Source organism: Impatiens glandulifera, chromosome 5 (assembly GCF_907164915.1).
Source record: "Impatiens glandulifera chromosome 5, dImpGla2.1, whole genome shotgun sequence".
Taxonomy (NCBI): domain Eukaryota; kingdom Viridiplantae; phylum Streptophyta; class Magnoliopsida; order Ericales; family Balsaminaceae; genus Impatiens; species Impatiens glandulifera.
This window is the reverse complement of record NC_061866.1, coordinates 53,197,972-53,217,925: the sequence shown is the minus strand read 5'-3', so window position 1 is coordinate 53,217,925 and position 19,954 is coordinate 53,197,972. Positions and strand designations below refer to the sequence as shown.

Below are 19,954 nucleotides of genomic sequence, written 5' to 3'. Positions count from 1 at the left end.
TACTTATTTAAAACTATTTTGAGTAATGGTTCAACAAAAGTACAAAACCACTCAGAAGAACACGTGATGCATTATGCATCGATCTGATCTAGATATATAAAATATATTATTTAACATATAATACACATGTTTATACAAGTTAATTTATTGGGTTTTTTATAAGTAAGAGTGGCTTAGATAATGTCAAAATATGAGTCAGAAAAAAAAATTAAGTGGGAATATTAGACTTTATTACCAACCTATTGACATAAAATGCTAGAAAAACACACACAAAAATATTATAAAAATCTAAAAAAAAATATTACAATTGATTCTTGATCTCCTATTAAATTTGACCAAATACCTCATTTTCTTTGAATTGACCAGCATAATAATGAATTTTAATTACACACCAAATTAACTAAGATTCAATAACCTAATAGTGAAATTATAACATAAAATTATTATTTAATTAATATTTTTTTTTACTTTGTTTAAATTCTCAAATTAAATGATAATCTATTATAAAAAAATGAAAAATATCATTAACTTTTAAAAATTAACACACTTTCTTATATTCGTTTAGAAAAGATGTGATATTACGTGGAAAAATTAATAATTAATTTTGAGTACTTAAAATCTCAATAACATTTTGAATTGAGCAATTTTTATTTTAACTTTTCTATGATAAGATTTATCGTTTTGTTTCAATTATTATTTTTTTTATTATTTTTAATATACATCGACATTTTTTATTTTTATTTTTAAAAATCAATATTTCAGTTAAATGACATATTATGTATTTTTTTATTTTACATTAAATTCATTTTTTTTTACTGTTTTTCTTATCAATTTAAATATTAATTTTTTTGTTTAATAATAATGACACTATACTACCATTAATAAAAAATTATGAATTGGTGAAAACTCACAAGAAAATAATTATTTAAATGTATAAATATCCATATAAAAAAATAAATTTAGAATAAATTAATTAAATTGTTGTTTTATTTATTTTATTAAATTTAATATGAAAAAAAAAGAAAAAAGGGCATTTGTCCAAATAAACAGAGCATGAAGGCGCTGCATGTTCCCCGTGGCCGATCGATACGGTCATTTCTATAAATTCCACTTCCAGTTGATCATCTCTCTCTCTCTATATCTTCCAGTTAATCCGATTCCGGCGAAGAGGCGGCGACCAGTCCAGGAGGAAGGTACACTTTCCCTCTCAACTCGATTTCAACATTTCAATCACTTACTCATCGATTTGTATCTCTTATATCCGGCGTTTTTGCGATCTATATTTCCTTGCGTGTCCATTTATCTGCTATTATATGGAATTGGATTTGATCTTTGATTTTGTGGATTGTGTTATTTGATCTCGATCTCTTCCTTCTGTTTCTAGTTGTAGTGTTACAAGTGATGTGTGTAGTTACTTCGTTGGATAATTATTGTTCTAGATTTGTTTGATATGTTATAATGGTGGTGCAGGTATTAATTTATAAATATCACAATGGCTCCAGCAGCTTCCGTAGCATCTTCAGACTCGATCAAGCCGAGAGGTATTGATGTCTGTTTAATGAGTTGAATTGAATTGAAGTTTAACACAATTAGTGGTAATATATTTACCATTGAAGTGAAGCTAGGTATAACGTTCTGAATATTGCTAAGGTCCATTTGTTTTGGAAGGAATTGGAATTGGAATGAGTTCCAATTCCAAATTTCTTGGTAAAGAATGAAATTTCTATTATCTTTAGTTTTAATAAGGTTTGAGTGAAAGAACATTGTCATAAGATTATAACAAATTTTCCTTTTGAAAAAGGTCAACTTTTTGCTAAAAAGAATACCATGCCTTTAAAGAATTACAGATGGAAGGGATAAGAGAAACAAAAACAAAAGAACAGGAGAAAAAAAAGGCTAAATGCCAATAAGATCAAAAAAGTTTCTACCCGTACAATATCCCCTTTTACGGATAAGCAAACACATGGAGCATGAAGCCTTCAATTTTTTCAGCTCCAAAACTTTTCTCTTGGAATGTTCATCTATTCATTTCTTTCCAAATAGTCCACCACATGATGATGATTTAATCATCTGAAAAAATCAGTATTAAATGCCTTTCTAGTGCTGCCTTTGAAGTTACATGACTTTTAAGTTTTAATGTTTCACTTTTCCTGCTCTTACATTTGATGGATCCGATTAACAGTCCCCTAAGCAAGACCCTTTATGTCATATTATTATTTTGAATTGTAATTTTAAAACATTATTCCAAACATCATATTTAAAATTTGAGTCTAATTCCAAATCAGTTAGAATTAGAGCTCTTCCTCTTTCTATTCCATGTCTACCTACAAAAAAAAGACCCTAAAAGTATGCACAAGATAAAATCTTGCTTGTCTGCATCACACAGTGAAGACTAATATGAATATAAAAGCATTTTCTTATGATGTTGGTTGATTGTGCAAATAAAGAAGTTTGGTGCAGTTAATTCCATGTTTGATGACAATTGTTTGAAAATATTTATTACAATGGGAGGATTTCATGTTGATTTGGTTTCATTAAATGCTTACAGGGTGCTTGGCTGGATATTAGTGTTTATAGCTTGTATTTAATTGGATGCTTTCTTGCCTTTTGGTCTTAACTTTCTTTGTTTATTCGTGAAGATGTTTGCATTGTTGGTGTTGCAAGGACGCCTATGGGTGGCTTCCTCGGTTCCCTATCATCCTTATCAGCCACCAAGCTTGGGTCTGTTGCTATTCAAAGTACGAGCAACAATATTCCGAATGAAATAATATTCAAAATACGATATATATTTACTAATTTTTTTCTGGCATGGTAATGGTGCATTTAATTTATTTATAGGTGCTTTGGAAAGGGCTAATGTTGACCCATCACTTGTGCAAGAAGTTTTCTTTGGGAATGTCCTCAGTGCAAATCTGGGACAAGCTCCCGCCAGGCAAGCAGCATTAGGAGCAAAAATTCCTAACACAGTGGTCTGTACTACCATTAACAAAGTCTGTGCATCTGGCATGAAAGGTGTGAACCCAATTTGAAATATCTTAGAATGCTGAGCTTGTAGTGGGTTTTTATTATGGTTAATGTTTTATTTTTGGTTATTGCAGCAACTATGCTTGCAGCACAAAGTATTCAGTTGGGCATAAATGATGTTGTTGTGTCTGGTGGCATGGAAAGCATGTCTAACTGTCCAAAATACTTGGCAGACGCTAGGTGAATCTTTCTCACTAATTTTGGAAGACTTCATTTTTTTTATCAATCATTGCTTGCTCGTGTGTTGAGAAAAATTGTGAGAGCCATCTGTCTAAACGTCTCGATCAAACTGTAATTGAGTTTCCAACTATTTAATTCCTTTTAATTATGGTGAGAAGCAGCTATGTTCACATTTGACATGCTTCTTGGATCCTTAACTATCTGAAACATGTTTACAAACTTATGTTCCAACTGATTGAAGTCTTCTTAACATATGAATAACAATGATTATTGCAAACTATATGCCTGGATGGTGATATATGGAACCCATCAAAAAGTGTCATTGGCTCACTATTCAATGTGATTGTGATTGCGATAATGTGTTTCCTCTTAAGGTTATTCAGGAGTCTCTTCTTTGAAATTGAGCATCTTTTACATTTGATTAATTGCAGGAAAGGATCTCGGTTTGGGCATGATACCCTAGTTGATGGAATGATGAAGGATGGATTGTGGGATGTTTATAATGATTATGGTATGGGAGTTTGTGCGGAACTATGTGCTGATAATCATGGAATATCAAGAGAAGATCAGGTAGTTTACCAGCCCACCTTGCCTCATTCCTGTTTGACTTGATCGATGCTCTAAATTGCATATATTCCCATTTCTTCTCCTTCTTAAGCAGTCATGTATTAGTCCAGTATCATTGCCTACAATAAATCATTTCATTCCAGCCTTGTAATATTAACGTGCCTCTAATGATCCTTGCAGGATAATTATGCTATTCAGAGCTTTGAGCGGGGTATTGCTGCGCAAGAGAGTGGTGCTTTTGCATGGGAGATTACTCCTGTGAGTCTTCTGCTTCCAATTTACCATACTCAAACTATGAAGTTGCTTCCTAATAGAACTACCACTGTATGCAGGTGGAAGTTTCAGGAGGTAGAGGAAGGCCATCAACCATTATTGACAAAGATGAAGGCCTCGGAAAGGTGATGTTTCCCATTCATTAACCTCTTGTTCTCAAATACCCACCCAGGATAACTGAAGTTATAAAAGTATTGAATTAAGAGGTTGTGGTATCAAATTCGATTCCTATTAAAAACACGTTAATTTAAGTTTGGGGTGAGATGTTGTGCTAGCCTCTTCCAGGAAAAAAAAGGCTAGGACTAAAAATAAAAGATAAAACATTCAATTTTAGTTGACTTAATAAAAGCCTTAAACCCTAAACACTCTTCTCCCAACTTACAAGTGAAAACAATAAATTGGTAACATAAAGCAGACTTTTATACATTTAAATCCACAATAAAGGGGAGAGGAGATAGACTCTGCTACGGTGGAGTACAATGATATTAAGCATTCACATTTTTTTATCCTACCAGTTTGATGCAGCAAAGTTGAAAAAGCTGAGACCGAGTTTTAAAGAGAATGGAGGTTCTGTCACTGCTGGAAATGCTTCTAGCATAAGGTATGATCTTAAGTCAATTATACTGGTTTGAACTCATATTGCTGATGATGAATGAAATAGCTAACTTTTCTTCCTTCCTCAGTGATGGCGCTGCTGCTTTAGTTCTAGTAAGCGGAGAGAAAGCCCTCCATCTCGGGCTACATGTTATTGCCAAGATCACAGGCTATGCTGACGCAGCTCAGGTTCTTAATCAAGATTGACATGGAATCCATTTTCATCTTTTATGTAGCTGATCTTCACACTATATTATTATATCCTACTACAGGCACCAGAATTGTTCACCACTGCTCCAGCCCTTGCAATACCAAAAGCCATTTCAAACGCTGGCATAGAGGCATCTGAAGTTGATATCTATGAAATCAATGAAGCATTTGCAGTAAGCTTTAATTTGTTTGTTTATACTATTTCATACCAATAGCTAGGCAGTAACTCTTATTTTTATTTATGTAAAATATTGTGTGACAGGTTGTATCTCTCTCAAATATGAAGCTTCTTGGACTTGATCCCGTGAGTTTAAAAAACATTGGCTTGAGTTGTTTATTTACTCCTCCTATATATATCCTACTATGTGATTGATGCTTAACTGATTTATCTTTCAGGCAAAAGTGAATGTACATGGTGGAGCTGTTTCTTTGGGTCATCCCTTAGGTTGCAGTGGAGCCCGTATCTTGGTCACCCTTTTAGGGGTATGGTTATGCTCATATTTATCGATCTTGTTTAGCCTCCTATCGAACCACTAGACCACTAGACCGTCGAGTCTTGGTCAGGCCTTCATCTTATGCTGTTCATTTTTTTAACTATTTTCTCTTTTATATTGTAGGCGCTGAAACAGAAAAATGGTAAATATGGAGTTGGGGGTGTCTGCAATGGAGGAGGAGGTGCATCAGCACTTGTTCTAGAGCTTGTGTAAATTGTTTTGGTAAGTAATAATTAGGAAAGTTTTCTTTTCTTTTCTTTCATAAATAATTAAATTACAAGATGTTTTTATTTATTTATTTATTTATTAATATTTGTTCCTTGCAGGTGGCCACAAATTTATGAGTGTTGAGAAGTGTTTCCAATATTTATGTATTTTGTTATAAATTGCTGTGGACTGATGCTTAAGGGGTTATTTCCCATTTAGTGAAAATTATTATCTGTAGTCTTTATTGCCATTTGGTAAAATTGATGCTTGTTTAACTTAGTTTTAATTTGAGCTAAAATGGAAACAATCAACCCCTATTATTATATTTGAAAATGCTAAATAAATAAAATATTATTGTTACTAAATTCTCAATCCTGTATTTAAATTAATAATATATTTTTATTTATAAAAATGACAAGTAGATAATAAATTAATTTTAATAATATAAAATCAAAAAATATGATATTAAAAAAAAAGTTTGAAATCATAATTAATTCAATAAATTGAGCCCATTTAGACTTTTGAATAAAAGAAGTTAACTAGACATTTAATTAAAACATTCTAGAAGTTGGAATTTAGCATATATATATATCATACAAATAATTAGACTCAGAATCTTTTATTTGTTTTTGATTAATTTGATATATATATATATATATATATATATTTTCCTTTACATTTAATATTATTAGTGGATGATTAATAAATTTATTACATTGAAGAAAGAATGATTAAAGAGATAAGTTGAGAATAATTTGATAAAATATAGCAATAATAATAATAAGATAGCATATTCCAGCTGTTAAGGTGGGCCATCTCTCCTATCCAGCTGTCATGGCCACTCTCACACGCACATACACGCACGCACGCACTGTCCTCTACAGAAAGAAAAAAAAAATACAAAAAAAAAAAGAAAAAAAAAAAGTAGCTTCTCTTTGAATCTGCTCACCCACTACAAGCTGAAGAAAGAAGAAGAAGAGGCGATTTTGCAGTCAAGTCTTTGACAACTCTGAAGAACTTCCCTTTCATCATCATCACCGTGAAACATGGCGGTACGTCTTATTAGAAACCTCTTAAGAACAGAATCACTAGTTAATAATTGTTCTAATGAAACTATTGTCTTTTGATTTTGAGATTACGATCCATATCGATTGATTGATTGATTTAACTTTCAGGAATCTATTGCAGATTAGTTTCCACTTCGTTCTTCTGTTTCTGTATCTTATGTTTTTGATTTTGACTTCTCTGTTTATTCTTCCGATTTCCAAGTTCTCAAGTCCATTTCTACATGAATATTTGATTTTTGATTCTGAATAGTTAATGAAATTAGTGAAGAATGAAAACCCAAGTGTTAAAAATTTGGTCTTGTTGTATCAGGAAAAAGGTCGTCCGTTGCCTAAATTTGGTGAATGGGACGTCAATGATCCATCTTCAGCTGAGGGATTTACAGTTATTTTCAACAAGGCAAGGGATGAGAAAAAGACAGGAGGAGGCCAAACTGATTCTTCATCAACAAAGGAAGAAACTGCACTTAGGCATGGCCATGGAGGTGCACAGCTTGGGAAACCACCTAATGTAAGTTCTCAGCTTTTGATCTGAGATTATATCATGAACCCTAATGATGCAGATGTTGTTTTTGCAGAAGAAATGGTTCTGCTGCATGGGATGATAATGAATCCCATTACCTGGAATTTGAAGCTTGTCCAACTTTCAAACAATATTATTAACAACAGGAAATTTAGTTCCATATCCATGTGCTGTCTCTGAAACAAATACTATGTTCTTGTATCCTGGGAATGGCTGCCTGTCTGTGGTTCTATCTTTTCTGTGAGTGAGTGATTAAACATGATGAAGTTTGTTCAAGCTAAGGAAACCTTATAAACAAATAATTTTATGTTGTATCTTGTGTTTATTCTTGGTTTTTCCCTTTTATTATTACTATTCTATGTGCAGAGAGGATTGGAAACTTTTTACTGTTTGTTTGTTCTAAGAATGGTGTACAAATGTTTTATCATTTCACTCTATCAATTGCCTATTCTCAGTTTCTAAGTAGGTCATGAGTTTGAGTCTTATCACAAATTTCGGAATACAACAAACTGTAGTATAATACTATTATAACACAAATTTCTGTTTGTTCAATAAGATGTTAAAAAAGAAAAAGACTAAACCAAACAAATAATACTCAGAAATGGTATCAGATTAACAGAAGAAGCTCACTCCTCCACAGCCCATATATCATGATCCTTCAAAAAACTTTCTGAACCACCCATTAAAGAGTGTAAGAGCTTTCAATTCGCCACTTCTAATGTCGCGTAATCTCCTCCTCAATATCTGTTTACAATCAACACACAATAACCAACCAAATCGTGTTTTCAGTTATTAGACCAAACTTGAATAAAAACTACTTACATATTGGGCACGGAATAATATTCGTTGTTCACTCGTGCATAGGTCTACAGCCAGCTGTTTTAGAAAGAGCTTCCGGTTCAACTGCTTTGGTGACGTAACATCCAAGTCCATAGTTCCACTCGCCTGCATAAATTTTCAAATAGTGTAATATTACAAATCGAAACATATTTGAAAACCCTCAATTTTCTTTACCTGAATGAACTTGGTATATTTCGATAAGCTTGATTCACAACTGTCTAAGATAAATTGTAATGCTTCCTCTTCTAATTCGGGATATATGAGTTCCTTCTTGGAGGTTGTCTTGTTTGAAGCTGCAGCAGCCATCTGAGATTCATTTATGTCAGATTCATTGTTAATGTAAATGAGAGGATGAACAAAAAACTGTCAAACCTCGTCAAACTGTCCAACTAGACTTGGTGGGCTAACAGCTAAATACGCATATGCCATTAACTCAACTGGCCAACCAGTTATCTGTATCGGGTAACACTGTGTCCTGAGAATTGTAGATTAACGTGTTTAAGGATGATTTTTGAATGAAAAATCAAAAACTGTAAGTAAATGAACTTGAATGACTAATGGACTAACATTGACAGTCCATGCTTCCTTAAAGCTTCTTGCTTCTGTTTGAAGCATTTGTCTGATTTTTGAATTGACAATAAGACTTCAACTGAATCACTTGGGTTTGTTCCTTCCTTGGGAACAAATCCATATGACAACAAAAGCTCCCCATTAGATTTTCTGCCATATGATATGAACACCTGCAGGTTTATATGAATTAAATCTCAACTAATTCATTGTTCAAATTATCAACCATCTTCTAGGTATTGGCAATCATTTTTCGTTTTTACCTGCTCACCTGGCTGATATGGTCGATCAGTTGTAAAGACTACTCCTTGAGATGACTTGTCATAATCTAGAAATGTCTCAACCTTCACCAATGAAATATATATCTATTATTTATGCTCTCTCTTGTTCGATCCGTATATTATTATGATTATTAGAACATGCAACGATAAATGCATACATCACAGCTGTGGTTCAACATATCTGCCCAGGGAACTAAGGCAACCTTTCCTTCCATTGAAGGCAACCGAACCTGTAGTATTCAAATAACCCAATTCAATCCAATCCAATCCAATCCTTATGTATTCATTCAACTATATATATTACTGTGTTTGTTACTCTTACCAAACGTGAAAAAAGAATGCCAAATGACCATTTAAACGTCTCCATGTTGAAAACCTGCATACATATATATACCAGAGGCTGAAATAAACACAATGCATGTTAAAGTGGTCTGAGAAAAATCATATAGTATTTACCTTTTCAGGAAATACATCAGGATACTTTGAGAATATTCTAAACTTCATGTCATTATATCTGCAAATGGTTGAATTTCAGTGTTTAGTATATTATTACAGTAAAAGGCTGATCAAGAAGAAGAGGATGAAGAACATACGTTCCAGTAACATTACTGATCCTTTCAATGGCACGAGTTCTAATTTGAGAAGCTTCTAGATATCTGTCTAGTTCTTCAGGCGTCCTGAAATGATATAAGAGTGAGTAAAGTTCGATAGAGATTTATCAAACTAGAAGATGCAAAACAAACCAGTATAAAAGGGAATATGGTTGTCGAGGAAGGGCTGAGATATAATTGTTCCATCTAGAAGAACCCATTGTGCTTGCTTCACTGATCAGATAGGTTGCTAACAATGGCCAGTCAGGGACATTATTCTGTTTTATGATCTCACCAGCCTCTTGGCAAGTCCATTCCTATACATAAAAATGATAATTCAATCAAAGGGTGTCTTCCAAAATTAGAATTGTGGATAACAAATGGACGATCGATACTGAATCACTGGTGATGAACAGAGAAGGGGGGACGAATAGTAATTTCTCCCCCTTGCGAACGTTCTTCTGAGCAACGAGACCTCTCTCCCCTACTTCGACAGTCTCAATCGTCATCTTTTGAGGTGGGAGGCCGGAGTCTGATAGCCAACTCTGTAGAGATTCTGCATTCTCCAGAGAATCGGCATCGCAGCCCCATGGGATTGTCTGGATGACGGAGGTTCTGGAGGTGTCACCTGCAGTGGAGATTGAACATCGAAAGATGGAATTTTTTCTCTGGTTAAGTTGTGGGTTGTGAGAAGAAGTTCTGTGATAAGGAACAGAAAAGGTTGGGATAAAAGTGGTGTGGAAATTTCTCGAAACTTCAGCCATGGAAGGAGGGTGAGGGTGGAAGAAGAACTATGGCTTTTGCCTGAGACTAACACCTTATCCCAATTCTCCTCCCCAACTCATGTGGAAGAAGAGTTTTGACAGTAGTTATTACAACACTCAGAATTCCAAAGATCATGAAAAGTCTATTGGTAAAGATAAAAATACATTATTTGAAGGGATGAAAAAACCATTACAAAATTAAATATATATTTTTTTTTTAAGGATGTTTTAGCATTATAGGTTGTCTTTTTTTTTTTTTTAATTCGATATTTATATTTATATGTTGGTATCATTTCTCGAATTCTTGTTCATCTATTCCTTAGTATTAAAGAAAGACAAAATTATAGAATGTGGATTATTTTTCATTATTATACTCTCAAATAAAGAATGACTAGAACATGTCTTTCATAAAAAAATCATTTTACATTATAGAGTTTCTCACTATATCTATGTATATAGTTAGTTACGAATCCTCTGCTTAATACAATTTATTTTATTACAATGGTCATTATTAATAACGAGTTCGTATTGACTTTAGACTAATTTCGTGATTCTTAAATCTTTTTATTTTAAATATTTTTTTAAAATTGTTCATACAATTTTGATAAACAATTTGGATTTTACAATATTATTTTATATTATTTATTTATTTTAACAAAAATCCTTAAAAGATAATAAATAAATTTTGAAGATGGTGTAAAATTTAGATTGTATTTTAATCATTTTATCAGTTTTCTTTGTACAGAGGTCAATTTATTACCCCAAAGCAATTTTGAGGACTAGTTTATACTTTCACTGGTCAACTTCTTCAAACGGGAAAGATTGACCCTTGTCTGTAATCAAATAATTTTTCATCGATTCCATTTTAATAAAAACTCCCAGTTTCTGTTCGTCCAAGATTACTACTATTGTAGTTCGATTCTAGGGTTTATCCACTCAATCGTTTTGCTCGTCTTTCAAAGTTTTCCAGAATCAGTTTATTTGTATACGTGGTACGATTATGAATCGGTGAAATGCATGCGGATGAAAGAGAAAGTGAAGATAAGAAGATAGATAAGGATGAACTTCTGTAGTAGTTAGTGTATTTGAGACTGGAAAATGTTAAATTACAAACTTAGATTTTTCTAGAATTCCGATCGAAAACGTGGCAATTCATTTGGGCGCGGCGTATTACGCGTGTACTCATTTGATTTCTCACCGAACCAGAGCTTATCTGTTTTAAGATGTCCAGAATTATGTTGTTAGCTAGTGCGAACATCCTCCCCTTCAGTTTCACTTCTCTTCCCCTCAAAATCTCCTGCTATAAAACCAGGCCTTCAGTTTATTACCATTATCCAAAACCCAGAATTGAATCTCTAGCCAATTCATTCAACAGACCCCCCTTTCCCAAAAGGGTTTTCATGCCGATACTCCGGAGCTCAGTCGAAACCCAGGATCCCCAAGACCCAATTGTGGAGAAAGAAGAAGAAGCTTCATTGAAGAAGAAGAACAAGAATGGGGATGATGATGATGAAAATGGAGAGGGTCGGGATTGGACGACATCTATTCTCTTGTTCTTACTCTGGGGTGGGATTATGTATTATGTCTTCAACCTTGCACCAAACCAGACCCCGGTACTGTTAATATATTTTGTTTGTTGTTCATTCTATTTCTTAAAAAATGGATGTTTCTATGCAGTCAATGGATAAGTACTTTTTGATGAAGCTACTGAACTTGAAAGGAGATGATGGGTTTGTAATGAATAAGGTTCTTGTTTCTCTTTGGTATATGATGGGTTTATGGTCTGTAACATACTCCATGTTATTACTCCCAACAGGTAGAAGGTGAGGACAGTTTTGTTTGCTTTCTGTTTTTCGTTTGTCTCAACTTCTGAAATCTGCATTAAGATTTTGTTGTTTTGCCAGTTCAAAAGGTAAAGCAGCATCAATTCCAATATGGCCGTTCCTTGTACTGTCGTTCTTTGGGGGTGCATACGTTCTGATTCCATACTTTGTTATCTGGAGTCCGCCAGCTCCAAAGGTTAAAGAAGATGAAGTTAAAAGATGGCCTCTCAATGTTACGGAATCGAAGATCACTGCTGGAGTGAGTAAAACAACAAACTTTGTTTTATTTTTCTGTTATGAATTGAGGAGGAAACTAACCATCAACACATCATGAATCAGATAACACTTGGTGCAGGACTTGGCCTAGTCATTTATGCAGGTTTAGCTAATGGAGATGGCTGGAAAGAATTCTACCAATATTTCAGACAGAGCAAACTTGTCAGTTTTCTTCTCTTCAAAAACTATATCTGTCATTTTTATGCAACTTTCAGTGATTCTACTACAACAACAGGTTCATGCTACTTCTATGGACTTCGCACTACAAGCCGTGTTTGCTCCTTTTTGGGTCTACAACGACATGACAGCTAGAAAATCGTAAGCTAGCAAGAATGTATATTATTATGAAGGTGGCTCTTCATTCAATCTAGCTTATTATTTTCTGCTGTTTTCAGGTTGGATAAAGGAAAATGGCTGCTCCTGTTGTCCCCGGTTCCATTATTGGGTCCTTTGATTTATCTACTATTTAGGGCTCCAATTACATCAACACCTCTTCTGTCGACTCCATCATCATCATATACTGATCGTGATAAAACAGATTGAGTGGGTATTCTTGATTTTGGGGGTTACATGAAAGGTGGTGGCAGCAGCAGTAGGTGATGTTGTGAAATCAAAATAAACAAGTTTCTTGAACAGAAATAAACCTGAGTCTTGTAATTATATTTCAATAATATCAGTTTTCCATCTTATTTTTCTTCAGTTCAAATGGGGAAGTAGTATGTTCTTGTGTTATATGTTTAAATCAAGTGAAGATGGTGTGGTGGGGGGGGGGGGGGGGGGGGGGGGGGCAAAAAATGTTTAAATCTTCCAGAAAATAATAACAGAAAAATAAAATCTGGGGAGACTAGAGTGTATGGATTATTTGTGATTGTGTGTTATATATGGTATGTAATTAATGGAATTGTTGCTTAAAAGAGCTTACGACAGACAGGCATTAGGCATTTAATTCATCTAAAATTTATGTTAAAATCAACATTTACTCATAATCTAGGGTATTTTAAAATCAAGTTTATGATTACAAATTAATAATTAAATCTCATTTATGAACATATACAGTTAAATCGTCGCTTGTGGACGTTTTTTTACTCGGGTTTATGACTACCCTCTAATCAGAGTGTTCTTAGTAAGTCGCTTGTGGACGTTTTTTTACTCGGGTTTATGACTACCCTCTAATCAGAGTGTTCTTAGTAAGACTCAAACTTCTCGACACCATAATATCAATGGTACCATCGTATATTGGGCTACTCTTATTCACGGCGACTTCTATTACAAACTATTACACTTGGTTAGCGAGTTTTGTTCATACATAGGCCGTAGAAGCTATTTCCTTTGGCAGGAAAATCCACGCTTTTATGATGAATTCAATTTGTTGTTATGATGGTTATACACAAATTGTTCTAATATTCTAGTGCTCATAACAATTGTTTTTTCAAGAAAGTTAATTTAGGTCCAGGCTCTTCTGTTTCCTCAACAAGTTTCTTTCCTTCCTTTCTAGACTGTTTTCTCTTTTTGCTGAAACTGTCTTAACCTGAATCAAATAATCCTGATTTTGCAACTCCTACAGAGAGATAAAGGTAGGGATGGTACTGACACAACACCCTGACCTAGACTGCTACCTTCATACATAACGTATATGAGTCCTAAAAATAAAATTAATACGTTTTCAATCAAACATGTAGCTTGCTAATTACTTCATCCAACTGAAACGAAAGCAAAATGGCTCGATAGTTGGCATTAATGTTTCTAGCAGATGATTTTCCATCGAAGAAATCATTTACTTACACGAATGATGACATCTATCTATCTATCTGATGCATTGAGAATTAACATTAACTGTACAGTAAGAAATTGTTTACTTGAGAACAACTGCAGCATTTCTGAGAGCCAGGTAACGCTGAACATACTCATTAGGAAGCGCTCTTATCTGCTTGAACACCTCTGTATTCGCATATCTAAGGTTTGTCCTCGGATCATAATAGGGAGCCTGCATGTTATATAATACACGGAATATTGAATTAACACTAAAGATAATCATGGGTACTCATCAAACAAAATACATACATGTCATTAATCATCATACCTCATAACCAGTAATATCACATATTCTTTTGACCGGATGCATAGAAGGTGGTGTTGCTATATTCACATCTGTCCAATAATACAACAGCAAATGATAAGTAATTCGTCAAGATTGAACTTAAATATCGAAGAACCAGCTTAATAATGTATTCCTCCGTGTTGGGAAACTTTTCAAATGTACCCGGAGTTGAAATTTGAGGGGAATTCAAATAAAGGAAAAAGAGGAAAACCCTATTGTACTCACAATTAGGCTCATCTGGATGCTGAATCCGGACACTATCATCTCGAATTATCTGCTTGAGATTTTTCCAGTGTCTATTCCTCGCTTGACCTTTCGGATACTTTTCATATATCTGAATCTTCTTGAAGCTGAGGTGAGAAGGCAACACAATTTCTGCTTCGTTCAATTCGTACTCCATCACCCTGTGTACTGTGTAGATTGATCAAAGACGATGATTTCTTATGAGTGTGAGCTTAAAAGAATGTAGTAATCTGGAACACAATTTGGTGTCGCTACCAAATTATAAAATCACATAATGCTTACATTTTCTGCTTAAAATCAGAATTACAAAGAGATTTGCGAAAACTAAACTCTATGAATAGAACCTGGAATGTTGAGATAGCCGATTGTGTCTGTAGTGGGAAGCTCGCTACGGTCAACAGCCTTGAAAATTTAGACTCCAGCAATTGATTCACGATCGGCCAATATCTCTCAATCAGATGCTCCTTCTTGATGAAAGATCAGAAATTGAAGAAGAAACTTATAATCTCTGTTATCCCTAACCCTAATTTCTTCAGTTCATCCTTTTCCCTCTTTTCTTTAAATCCTATTATTATTAATTATAAAAATGGATAATTAACAATATTTTTTCCAACTTTATTTTAGTTTTTAGATTATTCTTAAATATTTAATTTGGTTTTATATTAATAAAAATATTTGAAATACATACTTTAATAACAATTAAGTTATATGCAATGTAAATGTAAATGCTGACATGATTTATTTATTTTATTATTTTATCTCATTTTTTGAAATTTATTTGTTTAACTTTTAGCTTCTTTAAAACCATTTTTAAATTTCAGTTTAGTTGGTTGAGTTTTTTTAGTTTTATTTTATATTAATTTTTTTAAACAATAATTTTTTTTAATATTAGTTTTTTTTACTTAATAGTAATTGAACAAATACATTAACATTTTATATATCAACATAATAAAAATTTAAAAACATTAAATAAAAAGTTAATCTATTTAATAGAATAATTTTTTTTTAATGTTTTGAAACTACTAATTATTTTATATAAATATGTACAAAAATATCCCAAATATTATATATAAATAATATATATAAATAATATATATATATTAAATAATAAATAAAAATTATTATAATTGTTTAATTTTTATATAATATTATATTATTACTGTTAAATAAAATAAATATTATTATTTAGCCAATATTAATTAAATTACTGTTTTAAAAATATTGTTGAATTTAATAATTAATAAAAAAAACATAAAAATATTAGAAAATAAATAATTAAAAAATAAATTTTCAATTATCTCTTAATTAAAATGATATGAGATCTTATGTTAACTTGTGCTGGACATAGTGTGGGCCGCAGTGACACCATCCGGGCCACATATAAATCAAAATTTATAAATATATTTTTATAAAGTATTTAATTTTTTTTTTAACATAAGAAATTATAAACTTCAGTCAACTCATTATTGTCAATAACTTAAAATTTTAGACCATCTAAAAATGTAGTCTTTATTGATAATTTTTATTTTTCATTATTTAGAAAATTATGTTAAAACATTTATAAGGAAATATTTTGAATTAAAAGAAAGTATATAATAAAAAAGTAATAAAAACATTTATCTATTTTATCTCATTTTTTTTACTATTATTAAGGCATTAAGCTGTCGGTGTAGTGAAAGAGGATCCTTCAAAGGCGGACAGGCAATACTATTATACACCGACGCGTAGATCTCCAAACCTAATCTGGCCATCCACGTGGCAACATCTGAAGAGCTCCAGTCATACTCTAATTCCATGTCGAAATCATCATCACCGCCTTTTCAGTTTTGACTTCGCAGTGGACATTTTCAGGGAAGGGTAGAAAGAGATTGCGATTTTCTGATGCTGAAGCTGATGAAGAACAGCATCATAATCATATAAGAAAGGTATAATCGAGCATTGGATCTGATTTTTCTCTTTAATCGCTCATTGCATTGTTATAGATCTATGTTTATTTCAGATTCATGTATTTCTATAACCAGCGTTGCATGTTTATTGTCACATGTATCGTCTTCATCATCATGTTAGTTAGTACATTCAATTGAATCAACTCATTCAATCATTCAGTAATAGTAAGAATTAGTCTAGACATTCACAAATTCAATAGTTTTATATTAGATCAGACTTTAAATATGTGAGAGTGTGGTCATTTGGATCATTTTCAGATACTCGTCCCATTTTAAGATCTAAAGTGTTCTTATTATAATAATAACTAATTATGTTAGATTGAATTTACTGCCTTTGTAGTAGGGGGTTTCTTCGAGCTATTTTGTTCCTGAAAGATGTTAGGTCGGACATCATTCTCAAGAACTGGGAGTTTCCGGCCAGAAAACCTAGGTCAAGATGCTGTTAAATTGATTGGGAATCTCTGCTTCACTATTTTTGTAGTTGGGGTATTGATTTTCACCATTATAGCAGCTACTTATGAGCCTGAGGATCCATTGTTTCATCCTTCCAATAAGCTGACAACTTTTCTCACCTCGACATCCAATGCAACTTTTAGATCCGACGATACAGTTGTTAGGACTGGCGAGGATTTCATGACTGTGAATCAAACAGCTTTTGCAAATTTCATTAATATTACTGATGTTGACGCTGCGGAGTTGTCGACTGTTACTACTGATTGTGAAGGTGATGTCGACAAGCCAGTTGACTGCACCGATCAGGAAGTATTTCACCTTATGATGAAATCTGCTATTGAATACTTTAAGGATATACATTTCTATCGGTTTGGGAAAGCTGTTCGTGGTGATAATGATACTTCCTGTCACATGGCATGGCGTTTTAGACCTAAGGAAGGAAAGGCAGCTGCGTTTTACAAGGATTATCGAAGCTTTGTGATTTCAAGATCAGAGAATTGCACTCTCAGCGTTGTTTCAATAGGAGAGTACCATTCTGGAGGGAATGCTAGGAAGAAGAAGAAGAGAAAGAACGATAAGCCAGGTTTTGAGAAGGCTGGAACAAATAAAGAACAGCAACAAACTAATTTACCTGTGGTTGGTGAAACAGTTAACGATGCTCTTCCCGAACTTGAATCCGAGGCTTCGTTTACTCGTGGGCAGTACTTACTTTATGATGGAGGCGGAGACAAGTGCAAGAGCATGGATCATTATCTGTGGAGTTTCATGTGTGCATTAGGCGAAGCTCAATACTTGAACAGGACTTTGGTTATTGATTTAAACATTTGTTTGTCTTCTATTTACACTTCATCAAATCAGAACGAAGAAGGCAAGGATTTCAGGTTTTATTTTGACTTTGAGCATTTAAAAGAGTCTGCTTCTGTCTTGGACAATGCTCAGTTTTGGTCGGATTGGGACAAATGGCACAAGAAGGACGGTTTGAGTCTTCATCTGGTCGAGGGTAAATACTTGGTACCTTTTTCTATTTATTTAATATTAGATAACATAGTATCACAAAATTACTCTAAAATTAAACTAATTTGACTTTGGATTAGCCCATTTGGAAACACTTTTTGGATCTGGATCTAGATGAGAAACCTTACATGTCTTACCTAAGTTCTGTTTGCAAATGCGAGCACATCTGGATCCTCATCCATTTGAGATGTTTGATAGGAAAAGAGTGTTTTCAAAACAATTTATTGATGGTTTCTTATCGAGATCCATAGGAGTATAAAGTCAACATCATCTGGTTGAGTTCTTTTTACTCTAATGGTGAATTTCAACAAGTAATTCATATATATTTTAAAGTATTATCTATAACTTGGGAAACACTTTTTTGTATGTGGGTGTAACTAAGCTGTTTAACTATATGAGATATTTTTTATTCTAATTGTGAATTTTTGACAAATAATTGGTATAATGTCTTCAAGTATTATCTATAACTATGTCATTGCTTCATTTCCTGAGATAGAATCTTGTTACAGATTTCAAGGTAACGCCCATGAAGCTAGCGGACGTGAAGGAAACTTTGATATTGAGGAAGTTTGGGTCAGTGGAGCCCGACAATTACTGGTACAGAGTTTGCGAAGGAGAGACAGAATCCATCGTACAAAGGCCGTGGCATTTGGTATGGAAATCTAGGCGGTTAATGGACATAGTTTCCTCGATTACAGCAAGACTGAATTGGGATTTCGATTCTATTCACGTGGTAAGGGGAGAGAAGGCAAGAAACAAGGAGCTTTGGCCAAATCTCGAAGCCGATACGTCGCCCGAATCGCTTCTCTCGGTCTTACAGGAGAAGATCGACGACGGGAGGAATCTATACATTGCGACAAATGAACCAGACACGAAGTCGTTCTTCGATCCGTTAAAGGATAAGTATACAACTCATGTATTGGACGAATATAAAGATTTGTGGGATGAAACTAGCGAGTGGTATTCAGAAACAACGAAGCTGAACAATGGTCTGCCAGTTGAGTTCGATGGTTATATGAGGAATTCAGTTGATACTGAAGTGTTCTTGAGGGGGAAGAAGCAGATTGAGACGTTTAATGATCTTACTAAGGATTGTAAGGATGGGATTAACACGTGCAGTTTGTCTAGCTAAAAGATCATGGGATGGGTATGTCTGTTTGTTCTTTAGACAACAGTTTGAATCTGTGAATTATTATTATATTTTGTAGCATTATGTGTTTTTTTGTTCTTTAGTTTGAATTTGTGAACATTCCTTGACACATGTACGTTTAGAAACATTAGTATCTATCTACCTTCATTCATAAACATAAGCTGAATTGTTGTTGCTTACTAAATTATTGTATTCTCCTCAATAATTGGCTAATAATATTATAATTGTTGTTTTTTTATTGAGATGGGCTCAATGATTGTCACTTAAAGTGTCTTTTTTTCATTAGAATCAATTCATCACGACTTTTCTATGTATAAGAAAGTGTTTGTATTTTCCAACCAATATATCAGGTTACCCATAAAGAATAATATGGTTAAATACATGAATCCTAATTTATTTAATTAAGAATCCTAATTTATTTAATTAAGTTGTTTTTAGTGTAAATCAAACTATGAAGAGACTTTAATATTAAGACACGTATTATTAGTGGGTTTAATAAATATATAATTTGTCAATTTGAAAAACTAAAAATATTGATGGCAAAATTTAATAATTAAAATTATTTACATTATACAATAGAGTTCAATTATTGTCATATTTATTCATTTTTATTTTTAATAATAAACTAACTTTTACTATATTTTGTCAATATAATTATTGTCATATTTACTTTTTTTTTTAATAGTGCTTAATTTATTATATATATTATTTATAAATAATTATATATATTATATAAATAAAATTATTTAAGTATAATAACACAATTCCTACTC

At 33.0% G+C, this 19,954-nt stretch overlaps 6 protein-coding genes across 8 annotated transcripts; 4 read left to right on the top strand and 2 right to left on the bottom strand.

Annotated features, from left to right (window-relative positions):
* The first annotated feature begins 1,072 nt into the window (after positions 1-1,072).
* On the top strand, positions 1,073-5,786 carry LOC124938094 (acetyl-CoA acetyltransferase, cytosolic 1-like). Its single transcript, XM_047478467.1, has 15 exons — positions 1,073-1,193; positions 1,471-1,541; positions 2,640-2,738; positions 2,839-3,012; positions 3,099-3,204; positions 3,636-3,774; positions 3,952-4,029; positions 4,104-4,169; positions 4,560-4,645; positions 4,728-4,827; positions 4,911-5,021; positions 5,111-5,152; positions 5,245-5,331; positions 5,466-5,564; positions 5,669-5,786. The coding sequence occupies exons 2-14, from the start codon at positions 1,493-1,495 to the stop codon at positions 5,553-5,555; spliced, it is 1,227 nt and encodes a 408-aa protein (XP_047334423.1). The 5' UTR covers positions 1,073-1,193; positions 1,471-1,492; the 3' UTR covers positions 5,556-5,564; positions 5,669-5,786.
* A 660-nt stretch (positions 5,787-6,446) lies between these two features.
* LOC124937564 (protein NOI4-like) lies at positions 6,447-7,467 on the top strand. Its single transcript, XM_047477849.1, has 3 exons — positions 6,447-6,601; positions 6,927-7,124; positions 7,192-7,467. The coding sequence occupies exons 1-3, from the start codon at positions 6,596-6,598 to the stop codon at positions 7,216-7,218; spliced, it is 231 nt and encodes a 76-aa protein (XP_047333805.1). The 5' UTR covers positions 6,447-6,595; the 3' UTR covers positions 7,219-7,467.
* A 173-nt stretch (positions 7,468-7,640) lies between these two features.
* Positions 7,641-10,297, bottom strand: LOC124937561 (ribulose-1,5 bisphosphate carboxylase/oxygenase large subunit N-methyltransferase, chloroplastic). Its single transcript, XM_047477844.1, has 12 exons — positions 9,810-10,297; positions 9,568-9,731; positions 9,418-9,501; positions 9,281-9,338; positions 9,147-9,200; positions 8,983-9,054; positions 8,807-8,887; positions 8,544-8,716; positions 8,349-8,451; positions 8,151-8,282; positions 7,959-8,081; positions 7,641-7,880 (listed from the first exon to the last, which is right to left on the bottom strand). The coding sequence occupies exons 1-12, from the start codon at positions 10,176-10,178 to the stop codon at positions 7,785-7,787; spliced, it is 1,509 nt and encodes a 502-aa protein (XP_047333800.1). The 5' UTR covers positions 10,179-10,297; the 3' UTR covers positions 7,641-7,784.
* Positions 10,298-11,040: 743 nt separating this feature from the next.
* LOC124937562 lies at positions 11,041-12,976 on the top strand. Its single transcript, XM_047477846.1, has 6 exons — positions 11,041-11,791; positions 11,856-12,001; positions 12,083-12,260; positions 12,341-12,439; positions 12,513-12,595; positions 12,673-12,976. The coding sequence occupies exons 1-6, from the start codon at positions 11,402-11,404 to the stop codon at positions 12,818-12,820; spliced, it is 1,044 nt and encodes a 347-aa protein (XP_047333802.1). The 5' UTR covers positions 11,041-11,401; the 3' UTR covers positions 12,821-12,976.
* Positions 12,977-13,978: 1,002 nt separating this feature from the next.
* Positions 13,979-15,157, bottom strand: LOC124937563 (chromatin-remodeling complex subunit ies6-like). 2 transcript variants are annotated; one of them, XM_047477848.1, is made up of 5 exons: positions 15,049-15,157; positions 14,963-14,977; positions 14,601-14,779; positions 14,358-14,425; positions 13,979-14,261 (listed from the first exon to the last, which is right to left on the bottom strand). In XM_047477848.1, exons 3-5 carry the CDS (start codon positions 14,773-14,775, stop codon positions 14,130-14,132), a joined length of 375 nt encoding a protein of 124 aa, XP_047333804.1. In that variant the 5' UTR covers positions 14,776-14,779; positions 14,963-14,977; positions 15,049-15,157; the 3' UTR covers positions 13,979-14,129. The 2 variants fall into 2 exon arrangements, with proteins under 2 accessions (XP_047333804.1, XP_047333803.1); XM_047477847.1 differs by having other exon boundaries at positions 14,963-15,140.
* Positions 15,158-16,427: 1,270 nt separating this feature from the next.
* On the top strand, positions 16,428-19,361 carry LOC124937560. Of its 2 annotated transcripts, none has more exons than XM_047477842.1 (3): positions 16,428-16,543; positions 16,905-18,017; positions 18,541-19,361. In XM_047477842.1, the coding sequence occupies exons 2-3, from the start codon at positions 16,940-16,942 to the stop codon at positions 19,161-19,163; spliced, it is 1,701 nt and encodes a 566-aa protein (XP_047333798.1). In that variant the 5' UTR covers positions 16,428-16,543; positions 16,905-16,939; the 3' UTR covers positions 19,164-19,361. The 2 variants fall into 2 exon arrangements, with proteins under 2 accessions (XP_047333798.1, XP_047333799.1); XM_047477843.1 differs by having other exon boundaries at positions 16,452-16,543; positions 16,908-18,017.
* Positions 19,362-19,954: the final 593 nt, after the last annotated feature.

Bases quoted from the DNA above. Each gene is read 5' to 3' on its own strand.
- LOC124938094 (XM_047478467.1), top strand. From the start codon at position 1,493: ATGGCTCCAGCAGCTTCCGTAGCATCTTCAGACTCGATCAAGCCGAGA. The intron at 3,205-3,635 runs GTGAATCTTTCT...GATTAATTGCAG, and splicing joins AAATACTTGGCAGACGCTAG to GAAAGGATCTCGGTTTGGGC. The intron at 4,646-4,727 runs GTATGATCTTAA...TTCCTTCCTCAG, and splicing joins GGAAATGCTTCTAGCATAAG to TGATGGCGCTGCTGCTTTAG.
- LOC124937564 (XM_047477849.1), top strand. The intron at 7,125-7,191 runs GTAAGTTCTCAG...TTGTTTTTGCAG, and splicing joins AGCTTGGGAAACCACCTAAT to AAGAAATGGTTCTGCTGCAT.
- LOC124937561 (XM_047477844.1), bottom strand. From the start codon at position 10,178: ATGGCTGAAGTTTCGAGAAATTTCCACACCACTTTTATCCCAACCTTT. The intron at 9,502-9,567 runs GTTTGTTTTGCA...ATATCATTTCAG, and splicing joins CCATATTCCCTTTTATACTG to GACGCCTGAAGAACTAGACA. The intron at 8,082-8,150 runs GTAAAGAAAATT...AAATTTATGCAG, and splicing joins AATATACCAAGTTCATTCAG to GCGAGTGGAACTATGGACTT.
- LOC124937562 (XM_047477846.1), top strand. From the start codon at position 11,402: ATGTCCAGAATTATGTTGTTAGCTAGTGCGAACATCCTCCCCTTCAGT. The intron at 12,002-12,082 runs GTGAGGACAGTT...TTGTTTTGCCAG, and splicing joins TTACTCCCAACAGGTAGAAG to TTCAAAAGGTAAAGCAGCAT. The intron at 12,596-12,672 runs GTAAGCTAGCAA...TGCTGTTTTCAG, and splicing joins GACATGACAGCTAGAAAATC to GTTGGATAAAGGAAAATGGC.
- LOC124937563 (XM_047477848.1), bottom strand. From the start codon at position 14,775: ATGGAGTACGAATTGAACGAAGCAGAAATTGTGTTGCCTTCTCACCTC. The intron at 14,426-14,600 runs GTGAGTACAATA...ATTATTGGACAG, and splicing joins GCATCCAGATGAGCCTAATT to ATGTGAATATAGCAACACCA. The intron at 14,262-14,357 runs GTATGATGATTA...TATAACATGCAG, and splicing joins GTGATATTACTGGTTATGAG to GCTCCCTATTATGATCCGAG.
- LOC124937560 (XM_047477842.1), top strand. From the start codon at position 16,940: ATGTTAGGTCGGACATCATTCTCAAGAACTGGGAGTTTCCGGCCAGAA. The intron at 18,018-18,540 runs GTAAATACTTGG...ATCTTGTTACAG, and splicing joins GAGTCTTCATCTGGTCGAGG to ATTTCAAGGTAACGCCCATG.